Genomic DNA, 24,166 nt, shown 5'->3' with positions numbered 1-24,166 from the left:
AGCACCCTCCCCCCCCCTCTTGGCTTATTGACAGTACCCTCAAGGCTCTGCTTACAGGAGAGACCAGGGACATGGCAGCCACGTCTGTACTTTGAGTACTTTGTGGCCACAAGGTACTCAGACAGCTAGATATATTTTCTCATCTAGAAAAGACCTTCATTCCTTGCCCATGTTGCTGGGGAAGGGAAGAGAGTTAGAGCCAAACCAGTGCAGTCAGGAGTCTGGAACAGTAGATGAGGCAGTAAAGCACAACAGGTGTTAAATATCTTTATGAAGTCAATCTTATTTACATGGATACAGATTCACTTTACAGACAGTTTAATCAGGAGGCAACACGTGCTTTATTTCAGCAAATTAAGAAGGGCAAGACTATGGCATGTCCTTGTTTAACTGGTTGATTAGTGGGGGGGGCTTGATGGTACCTGCAAGTTATAACTAGTAACAGCTGGCTACAGTAACCATGAAAATACTCACTGCAAGAGCTCGACTCCATCGGGAAAGAGTGAACCACTTCACTTGTATTCTCACACATGTAGGTACAATAAGACAATGATTCTTAGACCAATCATTTACACTATCTGTGTTGCCAACATAAAAAAACAAACAAAAAAAAAAACTTTGCCCCAAACTGGAAAAGGGCCTGGTGGTAACGTAGCATAACAATTGAATGCTGCAGCCATAGAGGTTTTTCAAAGAGCTGCTGTGAAACTTGTACCAGTTTCATAGCAACAGCATTTGTGTTGTAACTTTAGTTAACTTTGGGGGGGGAGGGAAACCTGAGGCAAAGCGCAGATTCCATCACTGCTCTTTGTGCAGGAAATCAACAGGCCTAGGAAACCCCAGATCTGCTGACGAACCCACGGCAACTGTGCGTTGAGACATCTCTGCCGAGGGGAGGCAGCCCGCTCTAAGAAACAAGACAGCTAGAAGGGCATGGGAGACTGTCCTGAAGACAGGGTCAGAAGTCACTGATGCACCAAGTCTCCTAGGAGAAGATAGGCAGTAATAAGCTCACCACACGTCTAGCACTCAGAAGGGCACCCGAGTGAAAGCAGTCATCTTGGACTCCATACAGCAAACTGCTCCACTCTGGGCTGGAAGGACAGTTTTTATTTTAGATTTCCACTGTTTTGGATTCTAATTAATACCTCAATTTTAATTTTTACCAGTAGGACTAGAGGAATCCAAGTGAACTTCCAGCAGCGGTAGGAACTGTGGAGCAACCTCAAGAGGTGTCTGTGCCATTACTGCAAAGACAGCATTTTCCTTTGCTACCATTTCCTAGGACAGCAGTTGCTCACGTCACCGTGGTGGTTGGTGCCTCAGTGGTTTGTGGCCTCTCCAGCTGGGATTTCTCATTGTGCTGCTGATCGACATCCTTTGCTCTCCAGAGCCTGCTGCCAGAAAGATTCATCCCCGACTGCAAAGATGATATGCAGCTGCTGGCTCTTAGTTTCCAGTAGAACGTTTCCCTGCAGTTGAAGGAAGGGAAATTTCAACACTTCCTGAGTGAATCAGCCTAAGGCATGCAGCCCCTGCAGAGTGTTTTGCAAGCGCAGGAGCTGGAGAGCACCTCCCCACCTGACTTCGAATCACACTCTTTGCCACAGAAAACTGACAAGTCTGAAGCATCTTATTCATGCCTAAAGTGGCAGGAAGCTGAGCCCCTGGAATCCAAGACACCACAGCCTGTCACAGCTGAATAGATAATTTCAAGTCTGCAGTGCTCCCTCACAGCAGCTCAACGCTGATTAAACGGCACCTGCATCCCAGAGTTACAACGCTGCGCTCAGGTTGTGCGCCGTGGGCTTTGTTACGCTTTACAACAAAGAAATTCCTTCCTGGCAGTTGCTGGCACTGCAAACCCAAGGTAGGGCAAGCCAGGCCTGAGCATACGAGCGCCAGAGACTCTGCAGGCCCATGTGGGCCTCCCAGCAAACCCCTGCTTTGCCAGGCAGGGCTGCTCCGCAGCGGCAGCTTCACTAGCTCATGGGAGCAAGCTCACTGCTTTGGATCGGGTACAGTCACTGAGGGGCAAGTACTCCCGGGAAGCAGAGCTGCAGGGGTTAAGAGAGAAGGGCCAGCCAGCTCCTTGAAGATGTAGCCAGCATTTCCCTCTCTGTAGCAGCCACAGTGCAATTTAGTCCGTGGATTTTTGCTCCAGGTAACACAGGACAGCTAGGGCTTTTCATACTAGTGGCTGGAAGGCCTGAGGCTAAGAGAGAAGCAATGCTGTGCTTCTGCTTCTTCTACTGCCCAATAAGAAATGCAAGTTCTGCTTAGCATGAGGGGAAAAACAACAATAAAACACAAGAGGCTTCCTACCTCAGATGGGATATCAGGAGCTAAACATTTTCTTAAGTTTGGTAAGGAATCCCTCCTTGTTCTCCTCAGCCTCAGGCCTATCCTCGCCTGCTTCAGCGCTAGCCGTGGCCCTGCCACCTGGACACAAACAGCAAAGGGCTGCCATCAGATACATTCCTCAAACCACGCCAGCTACGTCTCCCACCAGCAGTCAGCACCCTAGACAAAGCGACAGGGATATTTTAGACTGGGAATGGAGGCTGGTAAAGTTTGAAGTCAGCTGGTTTTGCCAGCATCCTCGTGTACAGGCCTCTCCTGTGCCTCATGTGCCAGTGAGCTGTCACTGAGCCACACTACTAGGGCTGCCTGGAATGACAGCAATGCAGAGCCCAGACCCCAGGAGTGGAAGAAGAGAACGTTAGCCCAGGTAAGACTGTTCCCTTCCCCTCTCTCAAGCCCTGCAGCTGACCAAGGGAATTCTGGTTTTGTACAGTAAAGGCAGGGACCCCAAAAAACTTTGAACACAAGCATTTGGAATTTAGAGACTGCCGCTAAAAGCAAACAATCAGCTTAACCACAGAGAGTAATGACTTTATGGAAGAAAAGGCTATTTTGGTGGTCTCTGGAACACTCTGCCTTGCCATTTCACTGTCTGTATCATGGCCCTTTCGAACAAGGGTGTGTGAAGTCAGACTGGGAACTCAGCTCATGCATTTCTCATTCAATGCTTGACAAACAGCATCAAGGCATAAATTGAACTCTGAGGACAAACGCAGCAACAGCTTCTTGTCAGGCATTTAGCAGCTAGCTGTTCAAGCTCTGTTATTACCAGTTTTTTAGTAATCCTGCTTGGGCAGGCGAGAAAGTTGCACCAGGATACACTACAGTGTGAATTTAAGCCACATGTCCCAAAACATCTTCCCACAGATTCCCATAAGAAACATCTCTGTTTAGTTTGTTGCTTAGAAAGTTTCAGGCTAGAATGAAAAAGGCCACAAGTATTTCAGAACAAGTGTTTATCCAGACAGGGAATTTTAGAGGGCATCAACCAGCTAATTTTCCTATATAGACAAACCCAGAGAAGTTTTCTGTCCCTCTGAGAAGTGGCTACAGCAAGAACAAGAGAGACCTTTTTGCTTTTTCTACACTAAAAGCATCAATAACAAAATCATCAAATCCTCCTCAAGCTTTCTTTGCACACAGAGAAAACACAAAGTCCAGTCCTCCCCATCCTCCCACACCCGACTCTCAAGTTCAGAGTGATGCAATGGTGTGAAATACTGCAGCCTGCAGCAAAAACACGCCTCTGCTCAGGGCATGTTCTGCTTCCCAGAACTAACTTCCCACACTCAACAACAACCTGTCTTGATACTGCAAGCTACTAGTATTGTTTTTAATCCACCTTGTTAAGTGCAGTAAAACCTGTCAGTTTTGTGTCTTAAAATCAAATCTATACTGCATTTTCCCCCTTTGGTACATAAACATCTTTAAAAAGCTGTGGTGAAAGATTTGTGCTTAGAGATCTCGCCCCTTTCCCCCAAGATTCACCCTTAATGCTTACCTACAATGGAAAAGACAATCCATTAACTGCCGTATTATGAAAGCGCTATGGAACATAATGCTGGTAAACATATGGCACACAGCTTTCCAATATACTGAACTTTCCTGCATCAGCCTATATTCCTCAGGATTTGTACTTTGAAATGGAGAGGACTTGAATTCCCAGACTCTCACCTTTGCTTAGCTGTATACAGTCTTAAATCCCCTTATAGGTTTCTACCATAAAAATAAATCGCAACCTAACAGACTTTAAGAATTTCATTGTTCCAATATGAGCAAATAAAAATTCTCTAGCAGCAAAAGACAAAGCTGTTGCCTTAATGTTCTGCCATATATTTTATGCCTTTAGCTCTTATTCATACCAGATACCTCACCAGTGAAACTTAAAAGTACACAAATTTTTTGCTGCAATGAAAATTTTAATCTGGAGCTGAAAGAGCAGCTTTACAAAGCTTCCACAGACTTCAGTCCCTCCACTGTGCTCGATGCTGTGTACTGACTGGAGCCAACATCCACCACCAGCTAATACTTCTGTCCGAGACTCTCCTATATGCACTGAATAGAGCGTAGAGTGATGCTGACAGCAGTATTTCCATTCCGCTTTTAAGGAGTAATTTAGAGCCCAAACCCCAGGAGCACCACGGGCATCTTCCATCCCAAACAGCTATTCTAGGTTTTCAAAGCTAGTGACAAACAACAGAACACTCTGCGAAGGTTTTCAGAGAAGTTCCCCACTGAATCTCACTGCAGTTGTTCAGGATATTACTGGCAGATGTCCATGACATTCCTGTGCTGGAAGCGACTGTCCCGCGGGGGTCAGAATTAAGAAACATTCCCGCCGAGGTCAGGAGTGAGTGCTGAGAACTTCAGCTCGCACAGAGAACTGAGTTGAAGCATATTCCCTTTTTCTACCCCTGCTACTAAGACAAGTTATTTCTGGCACAGGGATAAAAGCAGGCAGCTAAAGGCATTCATTACCACAGCAAGATTCACCAGAACTTGTCAAGGCTCTGGGGTATCTTAAAGGTAATGGTACCCTGCTCTCCGTTCATGCACAGATTTGCCCAGTAAATACTGGAGTAATGCTTTCTCCACAGAGGCTATTTCCCTGCTTTATGCTACAGCCTATTAATGTCATACCAGTAAAAACACCTCTCAAAATAATATACTCAGCAGTTTGTGCTGACACGCTGTCTGAAGGTCACCTTGGCTCACCTTCCTGCCCTTGAATCCTCGGGAAGCATTCTGCATTCCCACACCACCTCCATGAGAAAGGAGCACTAATTCCCGCTGCTTACCTGATGATGTATTTGTGACTCCGTTCACTGTGCCTTCCACATCTGCCTCGTCCTCAGCATAGCTCATCATTAAAGCTCTCTGGCGATCCGTCAGCCTTCTGCAGGTCAGACCAACACAGATTGTTGGTTACCGCTATCTTTATGGAAAGATGTTATCTATAGGCTTCCCTAATCTGGCAGCACACACAAGAGGCAGCTACTGGAAGTACAAGATTAATACATCTGAAATACACTGGGAATCCCTCTGGTGCTCTTAAAATGAGCACTCTATAAAGAATAAGCGCTAGTGGAAGAGGAGTGATATGACCCACTGCATTTCACCAACTGCAGTAAAAAAACCAAAGTCTTTTGAAGTGCTAAGAACCACATGGAGCCGCAGCAAAACATACATCTGGCAAGGGGAGCTCAGGAAACAAACTCCCCAGCTGAGTGCAGCAACACAAGCTATAAAGTTTCCTTCACCAGTGGTGCAGAGGTTCAACAAGCAGTCTGAAGAGCAACTCCAAATGACTTTAGTTCCTTTAAGTTGCCGGTATAAAAGCAGAGGAGTGTTATAAGCCAGAACTCTGATGTGTAATGTAGCTGGCATCTGGACAGAATCAGCAGATAGCAAGGCAAATCTGCAGGTGCAGAACTACTTACAGAGTTCCAGGGTTTAGTATTCTTACAGCTGGCTTCCCATATTGTGCCTTTTTTTTTTTTTTAAACAACAAAAAGAAGTTTACCTCACATGAAAATAAAAAGCGGTGTGAGAAATTAATGAACTGGCATCTGACCAAGGAACACTCAGAGCAGATAAAGCAATGAGACATTTTCATAAAATTTCTCTGAACTTTTTTTGCAAGGAGTTCAAGATTTCACAGAAACTTGTATTACATCTACTTACTGAGGAACTTTTATCTTTATGTGAATGTAGTGGTCTCCATAGCCGTAACTGTTAACTTTGGGAATGCCTTTCCCACTCATTCGAATTCTCTGGTCTGGCTGAATACCAGGGGGTATCTATGAATAGAGAGAGTCAAGTTTATTATTTTATTTTAAGCATTTCTATAGTAATTATCTATTTCTATAGCAGGCTTCAAAATAAGATGGGGAAATCTGGTATGTTCATGCATCTGGACACATTCAGAGGCTGTCAGTAATGATGAAAAAGCTTTTGAAGGAAAGACCAAAGAACCCAGTACAATTTAGAAGACCTCAGAAAGGACTTCTCACCGTTCTCTGAGACAAGATGTAAGTAGTTGTAAGAGAAAGGCTTTACCCTCTCCTCCCCAGTTACTAATTTATTGTGATCCTTTCCTTATCAGTAAGGAGGCAACATCCAAATACCAATGTTGCTGTGACAGGCGCTTAATGCCCCCGACCAAGCAAAAAAAAAAAAAAGAACAACAGCAAAAAAACCTGATATGTGGACCAAGTTGGACAATATTTATGAACATACAAAAATAGGCCAGTCTATCCAGGAGAATCTTACACATGAGACAACACTAAAAATCATCCAGCAGGTTTTCCCAGCGCTCAGCAGCCTGCCATTTTCAGCAGTGCTTTACCTGTCCAACAATCCACACAGCCCTTCCTTTCCCTGTCACTACATGGTGATATGAAAGGAGATGTGACCAAGCAGGTCACAAATTACCTGACAGTCAATACTGAAGAAGTGTGAAACCTGATACTAGCAGACTTGGGAGATTTGCACCATCTTTCCAGCAAAGAAGGAGTTTTTCTTGTCCTACATTACGTTATGCCACAGCTCTTTTACATAATAGAACTTACCGTGATATTGATTGTCTCATATAAGCCTTGACACCTGGCTGTTCCTCCCAGAACAGCCTGTGCTATTGAAATAAGGAGGTCCGAATGGATATCTGCTCCGTTTCTTCTGAACACGGAACTTTTTTGAACCTAAAAGACAAGCGGTTCCAAAGAGTAATGAGCAGAACAACATGAAGTTCTCATTGCAAACTGCTTTCAAAGCTCTCAGAAGAAAACATACCAGAATGCTGTAGTCAGACCCTTTACCATCCACAAACTGCATGGCTAAAAAGTCTAAGTTAATGTTTAGTCATTTAGAAAAAAATAGATACTGACATAACCTTAATTAGCTAGAGGCTTAGGAGGATGTCTGCTTCCTATCTCAGCAACTCCCTCCCCTAATCCAGTTTAATTCATCAGTGTCAGTACAATTCTCTGGAAGACAGAGAAGATGCTGTCTTGTCCAGTACCCTGAGCAGGGGGAAGCCAGAAAAGGCAGGTAAGCACCTTGGCAGCAGCATCACAAACTGGAAAAGAACTAAATTCTCCTTCACCACAACAAAGGCGCCGAAAAAAGTTCTCTCCTTGACAGAGACACATATGACAGGATATGTGCAGGAATAGAGGGCTCCAGCTACAAAGGATTTGCAAATCAGCACTTAATGTGTATTTGCAAAAGGGCGTTTTACCAGTCAGCTCTTCAGCGCATTCCTGCGGCTCTGCTCAGGACTCGCATCAGTGCAAGCAGACAGCTCCTCAAGCCTCCAATTCAAAGACAGAAGGCATCAAGAACCCTCTCTGTATTTTGATGCATATTACCCTAAAGCCCTCATCCCAGAACGCGCAGTCCAATTCTTTACGAACAGACTTAACATTCCACCGTTTGTTACAATGCAGATCTTCTGCTATCTCAGAAAGTTCAGGCGGCTCATATTACTTCAGCTGTTTGAAAGGATCAGTTGCTCTTTCCCCTTCTGTTCCCCACTCAGTCAGACTTCCCAGGCAATTGTGAAGGGAACAAGCAACCAACTTAAATAATAAAAGCAGCTTACGACATATGATGATACATACCCTGAATGTAATGAAAATTTCTTTCTTTCCCACAGGCATTCGAACTGTCTGCCCATCCTCAACACCTGCAGTTAGGGGGGAAAAAAAACAGGGAATGTTATCCTGTTTTACCTGGTATTATATTCCATATATTACTTAAATACCTACAGCCTTTCTGTTCAGACCTCTTGCCATCCCCCAAAGCCTGCCACCACAGCAGCACCCGCACCTCCAGGAGCACGAGCCACAAGACCTACCAGTGGGAAGCACAGTAACACTCTCCACAGGAGCCCAGGAGCTGCGGCCAAAGGAAGGAGGTGTCAGCACACGTTTATAGCTCAGAGCCGATCGCTAAGGTGCCAGGCAGATGAGCACCCCTACACAGGCTCATTACTTCAATCCCTAGCAAATTCTTTTGGGAAGTGAGGAACCAAGGAACACTGGATGGCCTCCACAAGCTACAGGAAAATTACACGTTGCTCACCCAGGATGGTCTTGAAGAAACAAATTTTCAGCCCCACTACCCATATTATCTTCTTTGCTGAGAAAGGCAATCAACACACTCTCTGTGAGCCAAATTAAGGCTTTCAGGATTCCCCCTCCAACTTTCTTTAAGGATCAATGAAAGAGTCAAGTCAACAAGACTTTTTGAGAGTTCCACTCTTCAACACCTGCCTAGAAGAATCCATGCAAAATCCAAAACCTCTTCTCAAAAAGGGCAAATATTTTTATCTACCAGATATGAACACATCACCGGAAAGCACTTCTTATTACTAATCCTTTCAATTCCCAAGCTATCAGTCCTCTTTGTTCTTAAGAAAACTTCTCTGCAACAAAGCTTCTTTATGTTGCTCTGGCATTTGTCAGGGAGCAGCCACGCTCTAGAGGCAAGTTAGCTTAGCAAAAATAACTACAGCCACTTTTACGGATAGCAGCACACAAATACAACACTAACCAGCTGGCACAGGAACTATCACTGTCTTCTTCTGTTTGGTTTGTCCTGTTCCTCGACATACCACACACGGTGTTGTTATGATGGAACCTCGACCACCGCATCGCCTGCACGTAGATCGCATCACAAAAGGGCCCGTATTTATCGTTTCCTAGCGAAGAAAAGCCAGATTGTATAAACATTTGGTATGGGGCAGCTACTTGTGTCTTCATTTTCACAACACCCCTGGCAGTGGCCCAGCACATGTGAGTCCTTCTAACTGCACACGCAGCATGACAGGGTTCAAGGATAATGATATGCTTTTGCAAGGGCTGCAGCAGAAAACCGGCTCAGAAATCCTATGAGGATGCTGCTTGTAAGAGGCTGAACAGATGCTACCCCTCAGACTACATCTGCCTACGAGTTCTATCACGTGTCCAAGCTTCGGACAGTGCCAGTCCCTCTAACCTGACTGTAATCTCTAACACTCACAGGTTACCCATTTTATCATGAACTTCATGCTTTGTTAAAAAGATGTCGTTCAGCATGTAACTCTGTCTCCTCTAACAGAGAGTGAAGCTCAGAAAGTTTATTTCGCTCATGCAGCTTAAATGGAGAGCCTTGACTTAGAACTCAGCTGTTCGGAGGGTGACACTTTCACAGTCTAATACCAGTCCAAGAGGAGTGAAGATCATGCCTTATTGTATGTTATCTTCTGAAGTCTCCTTCCAGCTTACGTTTGTGGGATCGTATATACATCTTTAGATTTAAAATGTAAGCTCCAAGACTCTGCAAAGATCAGAACCAAGCATATTTGTGGCTTTGTTCCAGTTATTTTACCTAGTCTCACAGTGTTATGAGCATAAAGGGGGCTGATTGTAGAACTCCATTCCAACACCTATGATTTAATTACTTTGAAAGAGAATTAAAAGATATATTAAGAAAGCTTGAAACGGTAAAGAAAGCATTGTTTGGACCAATTCCTCTAACTGGATTTATCAAGAGACAGCAGTCAGCAAGCTCTTTTAGAATACAGCTTATAACTAGAAGAGAATAGGACATTCACAAAGCAAGAAAAAAAGTCTGTCCCCTGGTTATGTTCCCTGGAGCTCTGACACACGAGGAACTCATCTTTCCCTAAAACATGCTTTTCTCCTACCCCTTCTGTTTCCCCATGAAGTCAGCATTCTTTCCCCAGAGTCTCAGGTAGCATTACAGCACTGTCAAACAGGGATTTTGTTTGTTTGTTTGTTCCTATTCAATTTTTGAAGTTTCAGAAGATTCAATTTCTGTTACCACTAAAAACCATCACTATGTGAGCACGTGCCTCATGACAAGGGGAAGGGAAACACAGTGCTTTTCATCTCTAGAATATTAAAGGAATTTAACGCATAAGTGGGGACAAAGCTCCTTAAAGAGCTGTCTCACATGGATCTACAAGCATCTGTATTTTGAGGAATCCAAAGACAATCCACTTGCATGAATTATTGCCAGTGTTCAGGAAAAAGTCATGGAGACTAACTGTGGACTGAATGTGAGAATCATCTGTCAGATGGAAGTACATGAGGAAAAGCTTGCCGTTTCCACTGGCCAACTACATCTGTTTTGCACAGAAAAGTATTCTGGTCACGGATTGCTTTTCGGTACCCATTCTGATGCACAGAAATCGAGAGCCTCAAGGTCGATCATTTCTTTACTTACTGTTAAGTAACATGTATCTTGTTATTTCATGATTATCCTTACACTGTCATTACCTTCCTCCTCCCTTCCCCCCGCCCCTTCAAAATATCCCATTTACTGCCCAAGAATTTCAGAACTATTACATCATACAGATATGGTATATTGGGCATATGATACCAGGTGATCTACCCCTCAAGGCTACCATTGTTGTGTGTCCAGAACACATCTTCAAAATAATGAAAATATTCCTAGTACATATTAACCTCAAGTCCTCATCTGTTAACCTGGCTTCACCCAAGATAAGCTGATGATTATTGAAAAACTTTTTCAATGTGGAAAGCGCTAACTTGCCCCAAAAACAAAAAGCACAGAAGAACCTGTATCTTAAAAAGCACTTACCATGCCAGTACCATTGCAGTAGTGACACCGCTGCGCTTTGGTACCAGGTTCGTGCCCTTTACCATCGCATCGCTGACAGGAGTCATTGATGTTCACCACAATCTCCTTGTTAACACCTTTTGCAGCTTGAGTGAATGTCAGTTCCATGATATACTGTATAGGAAATACGAACATCAATCTACAACTGCTAAATGATGGGATCTTAAGCAGACTTAAGTCATCTTAGGTCAAATATCAAACAATGCTTAAAATATATCCAGGTAATGGAGCGGAGGAGAAATGGATGGATAGACACATGTTCTGTCTCATTTTAGGAAGCAATAATCTGTCTCACTTAAATAAAAAGGGGTACAAAAGGATAGCAAACATCGCAGGAAAGACGATTACACCAGTCTGATGAGCAGCTGTGCAACAAAAATGACATTTAAAAGTAGAAATGAAGAAAAGATGACAGTAAAAATAGAAATCACACATTTTTCTTCTCTTAAAAAAGAAAAAAACCCTACTACATCTATAGGCCTTATTTAACGAGAAAACAGTAAGTGTGAAGTCTTTCAATGCCAGTGAAAGCACATGCTCTTCCTCAATAAACTCTTTACCTGGCAAGGAGAGTAATCAGCAAAGATTTTCTACTACCTCCTGGGTATCTTCCCACAAAACAGAATATTCTGCTTATAATAAACCCAGAAGTCCTGAATACCAGACATATTTCTGAAGACAGTGAACAAATCAAGAGCATAAATACCTAAGAGTGCATTTAACTGCAGTACAAAGGAAAAACAAAACCTCTTTCTCACGCTTAGGCTTCATTACAAAATTAAGCCAATTAAACAGTCAAATCAAAAGCTGGAAGGCTCGTTTTACAGTTAAAAGTTATTCTGTGGCTTTCAGCATTAAAGTAAAGTACAAAACAGACATATGTAGATCAACTTACAGCCTATACAATGATGAAAATAGTTTGGCAGCATTAACTGGTGTCAGAACACAGCAGATAAAGCAGCTGAAGTCCAGGAAATATATTCTCTCTATCTGGAGGCATACAGCTTACTAAAGAGATGTGACTCTTGGTATCGGAGGCCAACCAGCACCCACACGATGGGACACATTTGCATGCTGACATACCCAGAAGCAAATTCTTTGCTTAAGCTTATACCCAGAGCAGTGAGTAACAGACTAGCATTTCATGTAGTTCTATGTTCTTCATCTCGCGTATTCAGAAAATAAACATATTTCATCCATACCTCCTGTGGCTGGTCAAAGACACTCTGAAAATCTCCAAAAGGGGATCCTGAAAACTCTCCAAAGATTTTTCTGAAAAGTTCTTCTGGATCAATTGATGGCCCGCTGCTCCAATACTGGCGTCCAGCACCTGCCGCACCAGGATCAAAACTAGCTGTACCGTAAGCATCATATTGCTTCCGCTTCACTTCATCACTTAATACCTTTGAGGTAAAAGAATGATACCGTCAGGACACTGTACAGATCCAGAGCAACAAAGCTAGTCCTGGACAGCCTATATCTACACAGTCACATCTCTCAGGAGAATCCAAGGCTACATGCATTACAAGCCCCTTCTCCAACCTTCTTCATGACGTTAGGGAGGCTGGCCCAGCTGTCACGGTGAACCGAATTATCAGAAAGCCTCTTCTTCCATCACCTCTCTCACGTGTCATTGGGAAAATGACAAGATTTTGCTAATTCATAATAAGCAAGAATAGCTTACATTGTATATTAGATCACTAAGATATTGCATGAAAGCCAGCAGCGAGCGCTGGAATAAATTTGAAAGCCTATGAGAGTCGAAACCAGCACAAAAAGACTTCTGAAGAAGCTGAAGAGCAGGAAGAAGTGGGGGCTGGGGCAGGAGGGGGAAGCAAAGTGGAATATACCTTTTTCTCAAAAATCTAGTAACTACTGACAGGTTTTTTTGTTTGTTTAAATGGACCAGTAATTCCACTGCCGTAATCAGCTTTCCCATCTATACCAGTCACTCATTACTGAGAAAGACCACAAATTCAAAAAGGTCAAAACACATTTAACTAAATCAAATATTTGGGCTAGATAATAATTTCCCGGTGGTAATAAAGGCACCACTGGGGCAGAGGCACTGCTCAAGGCTAAAATACAACAGATGAAACAATAGCCATAGTTTTATAGAAAATTCACACAGAGAGAAGAAATATTTTCCCCCATCTACTCCAAGTGTTCTTCCAGTCTTTCCTCCTTTTCACAATGATAAACCCTGTATATTACCTCATAGGCCTCTGCCAGCTGAGAGAACTTCTCTTTAGCTTTGGGGTCATCCTTATTTGTATCAGGATGGTATTTCTTTGCCAGCTAAACAACAAAAAATTAAATATCAGAGACAGAGAGAAGTAATTTGTTTTAGTATATCTCAGATGCCAGGAAAAACACATGAGACAGAGCTTGGTATTCAACATCTGTATTTTAGGGAACTAAAAGCATTCACTGTCTGTATCATCCCACTATAAGGAACCAAAAAGCTGTCCCTAGTAGACTGCTATGCAACTCCCCGAGTAATTCCAAGATTTGCCATAAAGAGGCCTGAGAGATGACAGCACAGAGCACATATGCAGGAAGAAAGCCCTTTCAGAGAGATCCCCAAATCTAGACAAGGGCTTAGTGTTCCTACTGCTGCCTCAGTTTGTCTCCAGTGGGACCAAACAGAGAAAATACGTATTTTTTCCAGAGAACATAAAAGAATATTAGTAAACAAAGATCCCTTGGGGGGGGGGGGGGGAGTGTTTCCCAGGATCTAAGATCCTAAAGGCTTTCAGGTCTTTCCAACACCAGCGATGCGGCCGCTAGCTATGTCTGGCCTCCCTGGCTATGGGCCCTCTCCGCCGCGCCTCCCTCCAGCCCCGCAGCCCCAAAGGCCCCGGGGGGCTCCGCGCTCGGGCGGGGGGCAGCGGGGCCGCCTCCCCGCCAGCCCCCCGGGCTGCCGCAGGGACGTGCCTGGTAGTAGGCCTTCTTGATCTCCTTCTGGGTGGCGGTGCGGGGCACCCCCAGCACCTGGTAGTAGTCCTCCTTGGCGCGGGCCGCGGCGCCGGTGTGGAAGGAGGCGGCGGGCGCTGCGGGGAGGCGCCTCGTCCCTAGGAGAGAGGAGGGCAGAGGGGGAGGCGTGAGCGCCCGGGAGGCTGCGGGTGCGCGGCGGGGGCCCGGGGCCGGCGAGGAGCCGGGGGCAGCGGCAGCACCTGGGGCCGGGCCCAGGACGGAGCGGGCCGCCGCGCCGCGCCGCTTCCCCCCCCCGCGCCCCCCCCCCCGCCCGATAAGGCCGCGGCGCCCCCCGGGCCGCGCTCACCCGCGGCGCCGAGCCCGGCGCGCAGCGGCAGCAGGCGGCGGGCGGCGCGGGCCGAGGCGGCGGCGGGCGGCGCGACGCTGAGCCCCCGGGCGAGCCACACGAGCAGCAGCCGCCCGTCGCCCGGCCGCCGGCTCCGCGCGGCGGTGGCGGCGGCGGCCGCGCCGAGCCAGCGTGAGGAGCTCCCGGCCGCCATCTTGGCCCCAGGCGGCGCCCTGCGCCTGCGCCGTCGGTCACGCGCGGGGCGGGCGCTGCGCGCGTGCGCGGGGCGGGGCGGGGCCGGGCGGCCCTGTTGCGCACGCGCGGCGGGGCCCGGCGCGGGCGCGGCCGTCATGGCGGTGCGGGGTCGGCCCTGCCCTACAGCGCTCTGGCGGCGCAGCGCCGCGGCCATGTCGCCGGGCAGTGTGGGCCTGTGGCAGCGGCCGCTGCCGAGCCCCCCCGGCCATGGCCTGAGGCGGCCCCTGGGCCCCAGCAGCCCTCGGGGCCTGTCGGGAGAGGCGGTCGCGGGGTGCGAGGCTGCCTCCCCCCGCCCCCGAGGCGCCTGCTGTGTGTCCTGGAGCGGTGCTCGTCCCGCACCGCTTCCCTCTGAAAGTGCTGCGTCTCCACCTCACCTCGCTGGCTTGCGAGCGGCCTTGGTCTCCCTTGAGCACCGAGGCACTCGTGTGCAATGTGCTGGACAAAGAGCAGGCGTTGCTCAGAGCATCAGCTTTCCTTCGGCTCACAAACATCTCCGTTCCCTCCGTGTGCCTTTCTCTGCAGTAGATGCACTTCTACCTGCAGCAGGAAACAAGGGGAGTGCTTTTATTCTCCCACTTTTCCGAGCGCAGGCGGAGTGCTTTGGATGATGGGCTTGGCGAGGGGGCAGAGAGACCACAGACTGGGAGCAGTAAGTGGGACTAGACCCAAGTGGGGAGGTCCCGGTGCTGAAGCAAAGTGCATTGAGTGAGCTGGGCCTGGGCTGTTGGTATTTTAGCTTCTGTGGGGGGGAAACTCCTGGCAGAGTCCCGGCATGGTGACTACAGAGGGGAAGCAGCAGAGGAGCCTCTGGGCGCAGGGCCCTGGGTGAGCGTGTGAGAAGAGCCCCACCAGGGAAGGGAGAGCACGAGCTGCTGGGCAAAAGAGACCAACCAGAGGCAGGGAGAGGCAGATGGGACCATCGCCAGGAAGAGTTGTCCCCACGGGGTCAGTCTGAGGGGCTCATGCCCAGCCAAACCCCACACCCCCTACGACACCCCCTTCCAGGGCAGCTAAGCCACGTTGGCCCTGGGAAACAGCTGCCTCTGGAGGGGGGATTTGGCTTGGTGCTCCCAGGACTGGACACGCTTGGGGTCTTCTGCTCCACTCCAGGCACAGTCTGAAGGGCTATGACTGTTTTACAGCCTCAGTGGATAAAACATCATCAAAGAACAGAACTGAAGGCTCTTCTGAACCTAGAATTAACATACCACCTGTTCTGAGGGCGGGAGCGTGTCTCTAGAGACAGCAGATAATTCATGCCAAGCGCTTTTAGCTCTTGCCTTCGTTACTGGTGCTGGCGCCTTTAAATACTCCTCAGCGGCGAGGTTCAGCTCTGCGGTGTGTGGGAGGACGTGGAAGCAAGGCTGAGCAGCAGGCGGGGAGGGGGGATGTGTCAGATCCTGTCTTCCGTGCTGCGTGTGCACTGGTGTCACTGCCCTGCCTGGATCTGCAGTGGGTAAAGGCCCCATGCTGTGGGAAATGAGTTTTGGGCTTCGGCTGAGGATGAAACCGCAGTCGACTCCGCTGCGTGCACAGGGGCTGCGATCCCCTGCGCCCCGAGCGCTCGCAGCCCTCCAGTCTCCCTGGGGTTGTCTGGGCAGGGAGCACCGGGGCATCGGTGCACGAAGAGAAAAGGAGAAAGGAGGTCCCAAGGGGTAAAATGAAGCGACGAAGCAGGCACGGTCTCTGGCCCTCCGTGCGTGCTCTCGCACAGCGAGCCGGCGAGGATCCAGCTCTGTCCTGTTCCCTTCCTTGGAAGCTGTCTGTAAACAAAGGTTTCTGTTCAGTGCCAGCTGGAAGTCCGGGGAGGGGACAAGCACACTGGGCCGATGGACAGAAAATCTCCTGCTGTTTCCCCCATCTTATCTGCCTGCAGCATGGAAGAACAGCTGCCGTCATCTCCAGCGAGACATTTGGGCAGCAGAGGGTCATTCTAGCCCTCAGGATCGCAGGCTCAGGCTCACTTGAGTAGGCAGCTGTTGGTCCAGCGAGCCTTCAAGACATTTAAATTGCCAAATGCTTCACCATGTCCCTATGTGAATTAAATAGGAGTGAGAGAAGACTTGGTCGTGCTGGAGACCTGTGAACTATGAGCCTTTCAGGGGGATGGGGACAGGAATGGTGTGGAGACATCTCCAGAGAGCAATGGGAATCCATGAAATCCGAATCTGCTGGAGCCGAGGAAGGGGGTCTGCACCCCTGCCCAATTTCTCCTGAGATGGTCGCCTCAGGACTTGCTCACACCCCGCTCTGATGCCTGGGGGTCAGCCCCAAAAGCTGAACGGTTTGAGCTGCTGCCTGAGACATCCCAGTGCTCCCAGCGCAGCAGCTGGCTGGGAAGGGGAGCGGGGAGGAGAAGGGGACCTGCAGGCTGGACAGCTGTCTGCTTTGCAGGACACCCACCCACGTGAGGGCACGGGGGCTCTGCTCTGTGCCCAGAGGTGGCCGCTGGTTGGGTGTCCCACGTGTCCCTTACCCCAGCAGGACACATCCTTTAGTATGGTGACAGCCGCAGCCGGCCCGGCCTCGGCCCAGGACACTCAGTGTGGACCCTGCGGTGCCACGCAGGGTGCTGGGGGGAGCCGGCGGCCCCCCGAGGCAGTGTGCTGACGTGGGGCGGGGGGCCTCGCCCGGCCCTCCGGGGCCCCCGGGGCTCGGGGCCAGGGCGCGGTCCAGGGGGCGGGGCTAGCAGGCGGAGGCGGGGCTCCGCGGGGGTGAGGGGCGTGCCCAGCGCGGAGGGGGCGGGGCTAGGAGGCCGGGGCGCGGCGCGAAGTGGAGCCGCTAGGAGCGGGGCGCGCCCAGGGGCGGGGCCAAGAGCCGGGGGCGGGGCCAAGGCGGCGGGCGGGGCCGGCGGGCGGCCCCGGAGCGGCGCGGCTCGGCTCGGCTCGGCACGGCTCGGCACGGCTCGGCGGTCCCGGGGCACCATGAACCGCTTCAGGGCGTCCAAGTTCCGGCACACGGCGGCCAGGCTGCCCCGCAGGGAGGTGAGCGCGGCGGCGCCCGGGGCTCGCGGGGCCGGGGCTCCCGGCGGGCAGGGCCAGCCCCGCCGCCCCCGGGGTCGAGGGGCCCGGCGGGGCGCCGCTCCCGGGGCTCCCGGCCGCGCTGCCCCCTGCCCGCCGAGCCGCCCGCGCCCACCAGCGGCGTCGCCCCGGCCGCCCCTCCCCGGCACCGCACCCGGCCGGGACCCCCGGGCCCCCTCGGCGCCCGGCGCGGCGGGGTGACCTCGGTGGTGTGCCGCAGGGCAAGCTGCGGCGAAGCCCGCCGGGCCGCGGGGCGTTTCGACGCTCCTTCTCGCGCGCCGCCGGCCCCTGCCGCTCGCCTGGGGCGGCCGAGGTGGTTGCAGCAGGGACCCGGCTGTCGGAGATGCTTCGGGTGGTGCGTGCGGGTCGGCCCAGCCCTGCGGGACCCGTTGTCACCTTTGGCTACGCTGCATCCAGGCAGGAGGATGGCAGCGCCGGCCCTGAGCGAGACCCCGCTACCCGCCTGCGCGCCTTTCCCGGCTGAGCTCGAGCCCACTGCGGCCTCAGCCCTCCCCGGCAGCCCGGGCTCACCCGGGCCAGCGCCGGGACGCGTGAAAGCCTGCGAGCGTTAAACGTCGAGCTTCCGCGGATGCCACCCCGCTTCCGTACCGCAAAGAGGAAGCGCTGCGCCGCGCCGGGGCCCTGCAGCCGGCTGCAGCTTCCTTCGCCGCGACGCGCGCAGCCTTTCAGCCGCGAGCTTCGGGCTGTTTGCTGCAGCTTTGGCAAGGGAGGGGAAGCGATACTCGGCCAGGCGCAGCGCGTGCTGCGTAGCGGGAGCGAGCCGCGGGAACGCCTCGAGGGAGCGCTGCTGGGGAGCGTAGCCCTTCCCGGGACCCCCAGCCCCATCCCTGCGGCTGCGCCCCAGCCGGACACCTGCAGCCGGGCGTCTCTGCGACCAAGGCTGCCTCGCTCTGCCGCGCTCCTGCGAACACGGGCCTGCGGGACGGATGAACTAGGACAGGCGGGAGCTGGGAAGCGAGGAAGGAGCCAGCGGGAGGAGCAGGCGCTCGAGGCGGGTGGGGAGGCCGGTCCTGCCCGCGCCGCCCCGGGTGCCGCAGATGGCAGGATGGCTCGTGGCCCGCGGGGAAGCAGCCTCGGCGTGAGCGAGGCGCAGTGGCGCTGGCAGGGGAGGCGAGCGGCTGGCGCCGTGTGGAGCAGGAGGTGCCGTGGGGCGCGGGCCCACGTGCAGAAGGGGCAGCGCGTGCTGCACTACCCGGCGCAGGCCGGTCTGGTTACCGGTCGTGCCGGGGCGGCGCTGCCTCCCTCTGAGATGGGCAGCCCCCTTCCCTGGGACAGCTCTGCTTCTGCTTCCAGCCCCGCGCGCCTCTGCAACCTGGGCGAGCGTCAGAAGTGTCCCCCGGAGTTGTGACTGTAGCAGGTGACGCGGTGTCAGCGACCCCTGCCCGCGCCACGCAGCCCAGAGCAGCCCGACACCTTCGAAGCCTCCGGGCGCGGACGAGCACGCCGCCACGCTCGGGAGGCGCAGCGGGAGCGCAGCCGGGCCCAGCGGTCAGCTGAGCCGCCGTGGCTTTAGCAAGGCCAAATCGCTCACCTGCGGCCAGTGCCGCTCGCGCCGGGGCTGCGGGAGCGGGCTGGCCGGCGCCTGCCCCGGCCCGGGAGCCCAGGGAGCGTGTGCACGGGGGAGGCGCAGGATCTGGCCGTGGCAGGACTGTCACAGCCACCTGGGAAGGGAGCTGGTCCCAGGGCCTGGCGCGGCGGGGAGTTATCAGAACCTGCGGGCGGTGGCGTCCCCATCACTGCTGTCCTGGTGTCCGTTCCCGCGGGACGTCCAGCCCCCCTGGTCCACTCATGGCACGGTGCGAGGAGCCGGTGGCGCTGGCTCTCCATAGTGGTCCGGGCAAGCAGGGGGTGGCTTTTCCGCACGGCATTTCCCATCAAGGCGTGAAACGCGTCCCCAGGAAGCGAGGCCTCCCCGAGGCAGGTCCGCGGGGCAGGAGGTGAGCGCTGGGCGTCTCGGCGAGCCGCTCTCGTGCCTCGCAGCAGGAAATGGGAAAGGCGGCTCGGCCGTGGGCTCCGTCAAAGCGAGCCGCCCGCTCGCTTGCCGAGGGGAAGGGAGACGCCCGACCTGGCCCGATCGGGAAGCGCCCTGCAAAGGCAAGTTGCTCGCAGGAGCGCGGCTCGCCCTGTGCGCCCCCAGCCCGGGGAGTGCTGGGGTACACCAGTGCCGGATTTGGCCTCGGTGGCCATCTCTGGGCCGGCTGTGGCTGTCACGCGGGCAGAGGGAGGGAGGCAGCCAGGCCGTGATGGAGACCTGGGCTCAGCACCCCAGTCCCAGCACCCCGTCTGCCTTGGTGCTGGTGCACAGCTGGGTTCGCTCGCACTCCCGTCCCCACCGCGGCGTCACGCTGCTGCCGAGCGCAGGGAGAGGAGCCTCCCTTCGGTCCGCGAAGGGTTAACAGGTCCACCACCAAAAAGCCCGATGTGACGAGGAGGAGGGAAGAGGTGCTGCAGGAAAAGCCAGGCCCTGAAAGGGCGCGCGGGGTCCCGATCCTTCTGGGTGCCCCGCACCCCTCTGCGCAAGGGGCTCCCAGGTCAGGGGTGTCCCCAGCTGCGGGCAGCTGGCGCCGTTGTGGGTGATGCTGGTGGCCGCCAGCGGGCGCGCAGGTGTGGTGGCACCCGGGAAGGGCCCTGCCGCCTTTGCTCCAGGTTGGACTTAGCCCTGGGAGCGCCGGGGAGCTCCTGGCCCCGCGGGCTGGGGACCGCCTGAAGCGGCCCCTCTGCGCCACCCGCGCAGGGCTCCTCAGCGCCCCGCGCGTGCCGTGGTCGCCCGCGGAGGTGGTCCGAAACTGGCCGCAAGGTGGGATTCTGGTTCTGGAGCTTCCTAATGGAGGTCCTCGGATCCGCGGCCGTGCAGGGTGTGCTTCCGGAGGCGTTCGTGTGCTGTGCCGACGCCGCGGTCGGGCGCAGCCTGACAGCGCGGCTGGTGTTTCATGGCCCAGGAGCCTTTGTCACCCTCCCCGATTCGCCGACACCAGTTTAATGCAAAGTCTCCTGAGCTCTCGGCACTGTGGGAGAGCTCAAGACGAGGCGGCTGCACGGCCAGAGGCAGCGCTGGGAGGGCGGCTGCCCCCACGCTTTCACGGTCCCCCTCACCGTTCCCGTTGAGCTCCAGCCTGCAGCAGCAACGGCAAAGCCGGCCCTGAGCCGCCAGCCCCGGGAAGGGGATGTCCAGCTCCTCCGTGGCTGCCTCCAGCACGGCTCCATCGGTGTCGGCAGGCTCTAGGTAGCACCAGGTCCTTGGCGAGGGAGCTCTGTTGGGACTGAGCGGGTTGAGCAATCCTGCGTCGCCGCTTTGTCGTCCTCCCCACTTCTGACCAAAGCGTCTTGCCCCTCCAAAGCAGAGGCATCTCTTGACGTGGACTTTTTTCCCCTCAATCCTAGGCCTGGATTGGGGATGTCCGAGCTGGCTCCGTTGCATCCTGCGGGAACCACGTGAAGGCCAGCTGCCGCTGGATCGCGTTCAATGCCGACTCAGCAGGTAAGGCGCGAGGGAGCAGTGCAGAGCGCGCGTTGGGAAGGCCCATGCGTGCAGCCCACGGGGCATGTTTGTCCCTGAAGCTGGCACCACGGTCCCCCAAGGGCTGAGCCACAGGGGAGCTGCACAGACCCCAGAAGATTCATGTCTGGGTGGCAGATGAAGGGTGGTCTCAAGGACAGGGAGGCACAAGGGCAAGCTGAGGAGGCTTTCCCTGAATTTGCACAAAGGTGGTGGCACTCCTGCATGTGGAGCAAAGATCTCAGCTTGGATTGCAAAGCTGGATCCCACCCCGCATTTGTCCCAAGCTGCAGGGGCTTCCTGGGAGCTCTTGCTGTCCCGCTTCGGACTCTCGCAGGCTCTGAGCGGCCCCAGCGATGGGTGGCTGGCGGCTGCAGGTGACCTGCTCCGGGGGTGTCTCCTGCAGGTGTGCTGGGCATCGTGCCACTGGAGCGCCGGGATGGAGACAAGAGGACCATGTCTCAGCTCTGCTGCCACTCAGGTGAGCCGGGTATCCGCCGGGCCTAATCCAGCTTGTCCCGTGCCTGTGCAGCCCTCTGCGCTGGGGCACCAAGGAGTTGGCTACCACGTCCCACCTCCACAGGAGGCATCCGGCCCAGCTTGGGCTGTGCAGAATGATTCAGGTGCTGATTTTCAGCTATGACTCAGCCATCGCTGTGCCAGGTTGTATTTTTCCCAGACTAGAGGCTGGGCGAGCTGGTGGAGTCCCCAGGGACCCTGACGTGTCTCACTCCTGTGCAGCCCCTGCTGAGTTTGGAGCTATGGAGCCAAGAGCTGCAGCTCCTGCCTTGCGTGTGGACCCTCTCTCGATGCCCTGGCTCCTAGCAGCAGAGCGAGGCATTCGGACATCCTCCACCTACAACGTCTGGGCAGCCCAGGGAGCTGGGGGCAAGCGAGGTGCCGCTTAGCAGGAGGTTTTAGAGCTGACTGGCAGCCGGCCACGCTGAATGTGCATGGCTGTGCAGGCTGGGCTATCGCTAACGAGCTGAACTGATCCGGATCCCTTCATCTGTAGAGCTGCAGAGAGGTCTGGGCATGTAGCTCTCAAGATCTTGGAGAGCTCATGCTCTTCCTTCCCGCGTTACTCGTTGCACGCCCTGAAGCTCCCGGTGCAAAATGTGAGCAGAGCGAACCAGCGGGAAGGGTGCCCAGGGAGCGTAATTCTAGCCCTGCGTTAACTCGAGCATCCTGCACGACGGCGCTCGAAAGAGATCCGATGAATAGCAGCAGCAGAGCGGCCCCGGGGCGGGCGGCCTCGGCGGAGGCGTGCAGGAAGGCGGCCGCGCAGCGCCGGGCTGGCGGAGGAGCTGGGGAAGGCCGCGGCCGCGATGCCGGCAGCGATGTACCCGGCAGGCTGCTCCGGTAACGAGAGGAACGGGGCAGACAGGCGGCCGCGTGGCTCTGAGCGGCTCTGATGTGGGCAGAGCGGGTGCTGCGGGGGAAGAGGCGGCCGGCAGCGTCGCTGCTGGCGCTGGAGCGCGGAGGTGGGAGGCAGGGGCCTGGCACAGGGAAGGAGCAGCAGGGTGCCGGGGAGCTCCGGCCCTTGCGATACCCCTGTCCCGGTGCCAGAGCAGCCCCGACAGCCTGGGGGCCTTGACAGGGCAGGCTGCTGTGCCGGTCCCAGCGCTGCCTTCGGCGTCCCCTCGTGCGTGCAATGCCTTGGCATCGCTGCGGTAACACACGGCGTGTCTGGGCTGCCCCCTCCCTGCCTGGCTCCGTCCCTGCCCCGTGCGCTGGGTCTCTCTAGCCACCGGGGCGTGAGCGGGCTGAGCGCGATGCAGCACAGGCTTCGCAAACAGGCCAGCAAACTCATTTTATAGTTGAGGCAAACGAAGCCGGCGAGCTGGAGTCGAATCGCCCGGGGAGGCCAGTCTGGGCAGTGCCAGGGCAGATGTGCGCTGCCGAGCAGGCTGCCTCCAGATGTGGCACCTCTGCTGCCTGCTTGGCAGCACTGCCTCCAGCACGCCCTGCCTCCGGAGGCCTGCGGCGCTGGCGTTTGCCTCCTGCTGCCTCTCCTCCCACGCGACTTGCCGCTTTGAAGACGAGGAATGCTTGAGCTCGGCCCTGGCAGGACAAAACAGGGGTCGGGCCGGCTGACCCGTGTCCCTCTGCTGCAGGGGTGAGGCCAGCCAAGCTGCCACTTAAACAAGGAGGCTTTAAACTTCCCAGCTGCCTCCGGCTCCTGGTGATGCCAGGTCCCTCCCAGGCGTTATCCGCTGCCCTTTCCCCGCGGCTCAGCCCAGGATCTGCTGGGCTCCTTTCCGCAGCGTTCACAAACCGTTGCCCTTCCCGGCTCACCCACGCGGCCGAGGCGGGTCCCTGCTTCGGGGACGCGCTGGCCCCCACGGGACCCTGCGAGACGTGGTGGCGGGGCACCCTGCGCAGATCTTTCCTGAAGAGCCTTGGCTACATGCAGTAATGAGATGCCGGAGGGCAGTTGTGAATCCAGGAAGAGATTTCAGGAAACAAACTCTTCTGTTGGGTAGGGGAGGATTTTAGGCACTTGGGTGCTTTCTGACGGCCTGGGCTTTGCACCTCTCCGTCCTGCCCTGGGCAGACATCCCCATGGCACCGAGCTCCCCGTGCCCCCGGAGAAGTGCTTTGGGAGGGCGGGCGAGGAGGCGACACAGGGTGCTGGTGACTGGCGCGTGGGTGCAACAGTACTACCCCTTAATGAGCTTTTGGTACAACCCCTTTGAAGCTGGCTGTGTCTGAGAAACGCCTCCCTTCTGGGTTCAAAGCAGGGAAGGATTTTTTTTCTCTCCTCCCGGGGCAAATGCAGCAGATGAGTCGGAAGCTGGAGTACGTTGCTTTCTTTTCATGCCTTCTGGGCTTGTATCTCGGCAGCCTCGGAGAAGCGGAAAAGTACACAGTGACCTACTTTCTCGAGCGTGCCAAATGCAGCAGAGGGGCTGTTAATTACGGTGCCAGCCTTCCTCCCCCAAGGCCCCGCTGACGGAGTTACGCGGAGCGTCTCTCTGCCGCCGGCGCGCTGAACCGGGCGTCACAAAGGCAGCGTTGTTACCAGCGCAGCCCGGCTGGCCCTGGCCTCCATCGGCACAAACACCCTTCTGCGTGCCGCGCTTCCCCCTGCCTCCT

At 54.1% G+C, this 24,166-nt stretch overlaps 2 protein-coding genes across 3 annotated transcripts in view; one reads left to right on the top strand and one right to left on the bottom strand.

Moving 5' to 3' along the window:
• Positions 1-251: 251 nt before the first annotated feature.
• DNAJA3 (DnaJ heat shock protein family (Hsp40) member A3) lies at positions 252-14,489 on the bottom strand. Its single transcript, XM_067306686.1, has 11 exons — positions 14,297-14,489; positions 13,951-14,087; positions 13,228-13,311; positions 12,216-12,416; positions 10,975-11,127; positions 8,920-9,067; positions 7,986-8,050; positions 6,936-7,064; positions 6,049-6,164; positions 5,163-5,260; positions 252-1,472 (listed from the first exon to the last, which is right to left on the bottom strand). The coding sequence occupies exons 1-11, from the start codon at positions 14,487-14,489 to the stop codon at positions 1,450-1,452; spliced, it is 1,347 nt and encodes a 448-aa protein (XP_067162787.1). The 3' UTR covers positions 252-1,449.
• A 2,933-nt stretch (positions 14,490-17,422) lies between these two features.
• The window catches only part of LOC106482382 (coronin-7-like), a 60,334-nt gene continuing 53,590 nt past the window's right edge, over positions 17,423-24,166 (top strand). For both annotated transcript variants that reach the window (XM_067306641.1, XM_067306639.1), the window contains exons 1-3: positions 17,423-17,514; positions 20,953-21,049; positions 21,474-21,548. In XM_067306641.1, coding sequence (XP_067162742.1) covers positions 17,455-17,514; positions 20,953-21,049; positions 21,474-21,548 — 232 coding nt within the window. In that variant the 5' untranslated portion in view covers positions 17,423-17,454. The remainder of the gene's footprint in view (positions 17,515-20,952; positions 21,050-21,473; positions 21,549-24,166) is intronic.

This window comes from Apteryx mantelli, chromosome 16, assembly GCF_036417845.1.
Source record: "Apteryx mantelli isolate bAptMan1 chromosome 16, bAptMan1.hap1, whole genome shotgun sequence".
NCBI classification, from domain to species: Eukaryota; Metazoa; Chordata; class Aves; order Apterygiformes; family Apterygidae; genus Apteryx; species Apteryx mantelli.
This window is presented reverse-complemented; position numbering and strand designations above follow the sequence as displayed.

What these genes read in the sequence shown, in the direction of transcription:
- DNAJA3 (XM_067306686.1), bottom strand. Translation starts at nt 14,489, where the DNA reads ATGGCGGCCGGGAGCTCCTCACGCTGGCTCGGCGCGGCCGCCGCCGCC. An exon ending in TCAAGAAGGCCTACTACCAG is followed by an intron (nt 13,312 to 13,950) that starts GCACGTCCCTGC and finishes TTTGTTGTTTAG; the next exon opens with CTGGCAAAGAAATACCATCC. An exon ending in TCTTTGACCAGCCACAGGAG is followed by an intron (nt 11,128 to 12,215) that starts GTATGGATGAAA and finishes TTTCCTATACAG; the next exon opens with TATATCATGGAACTGACATT.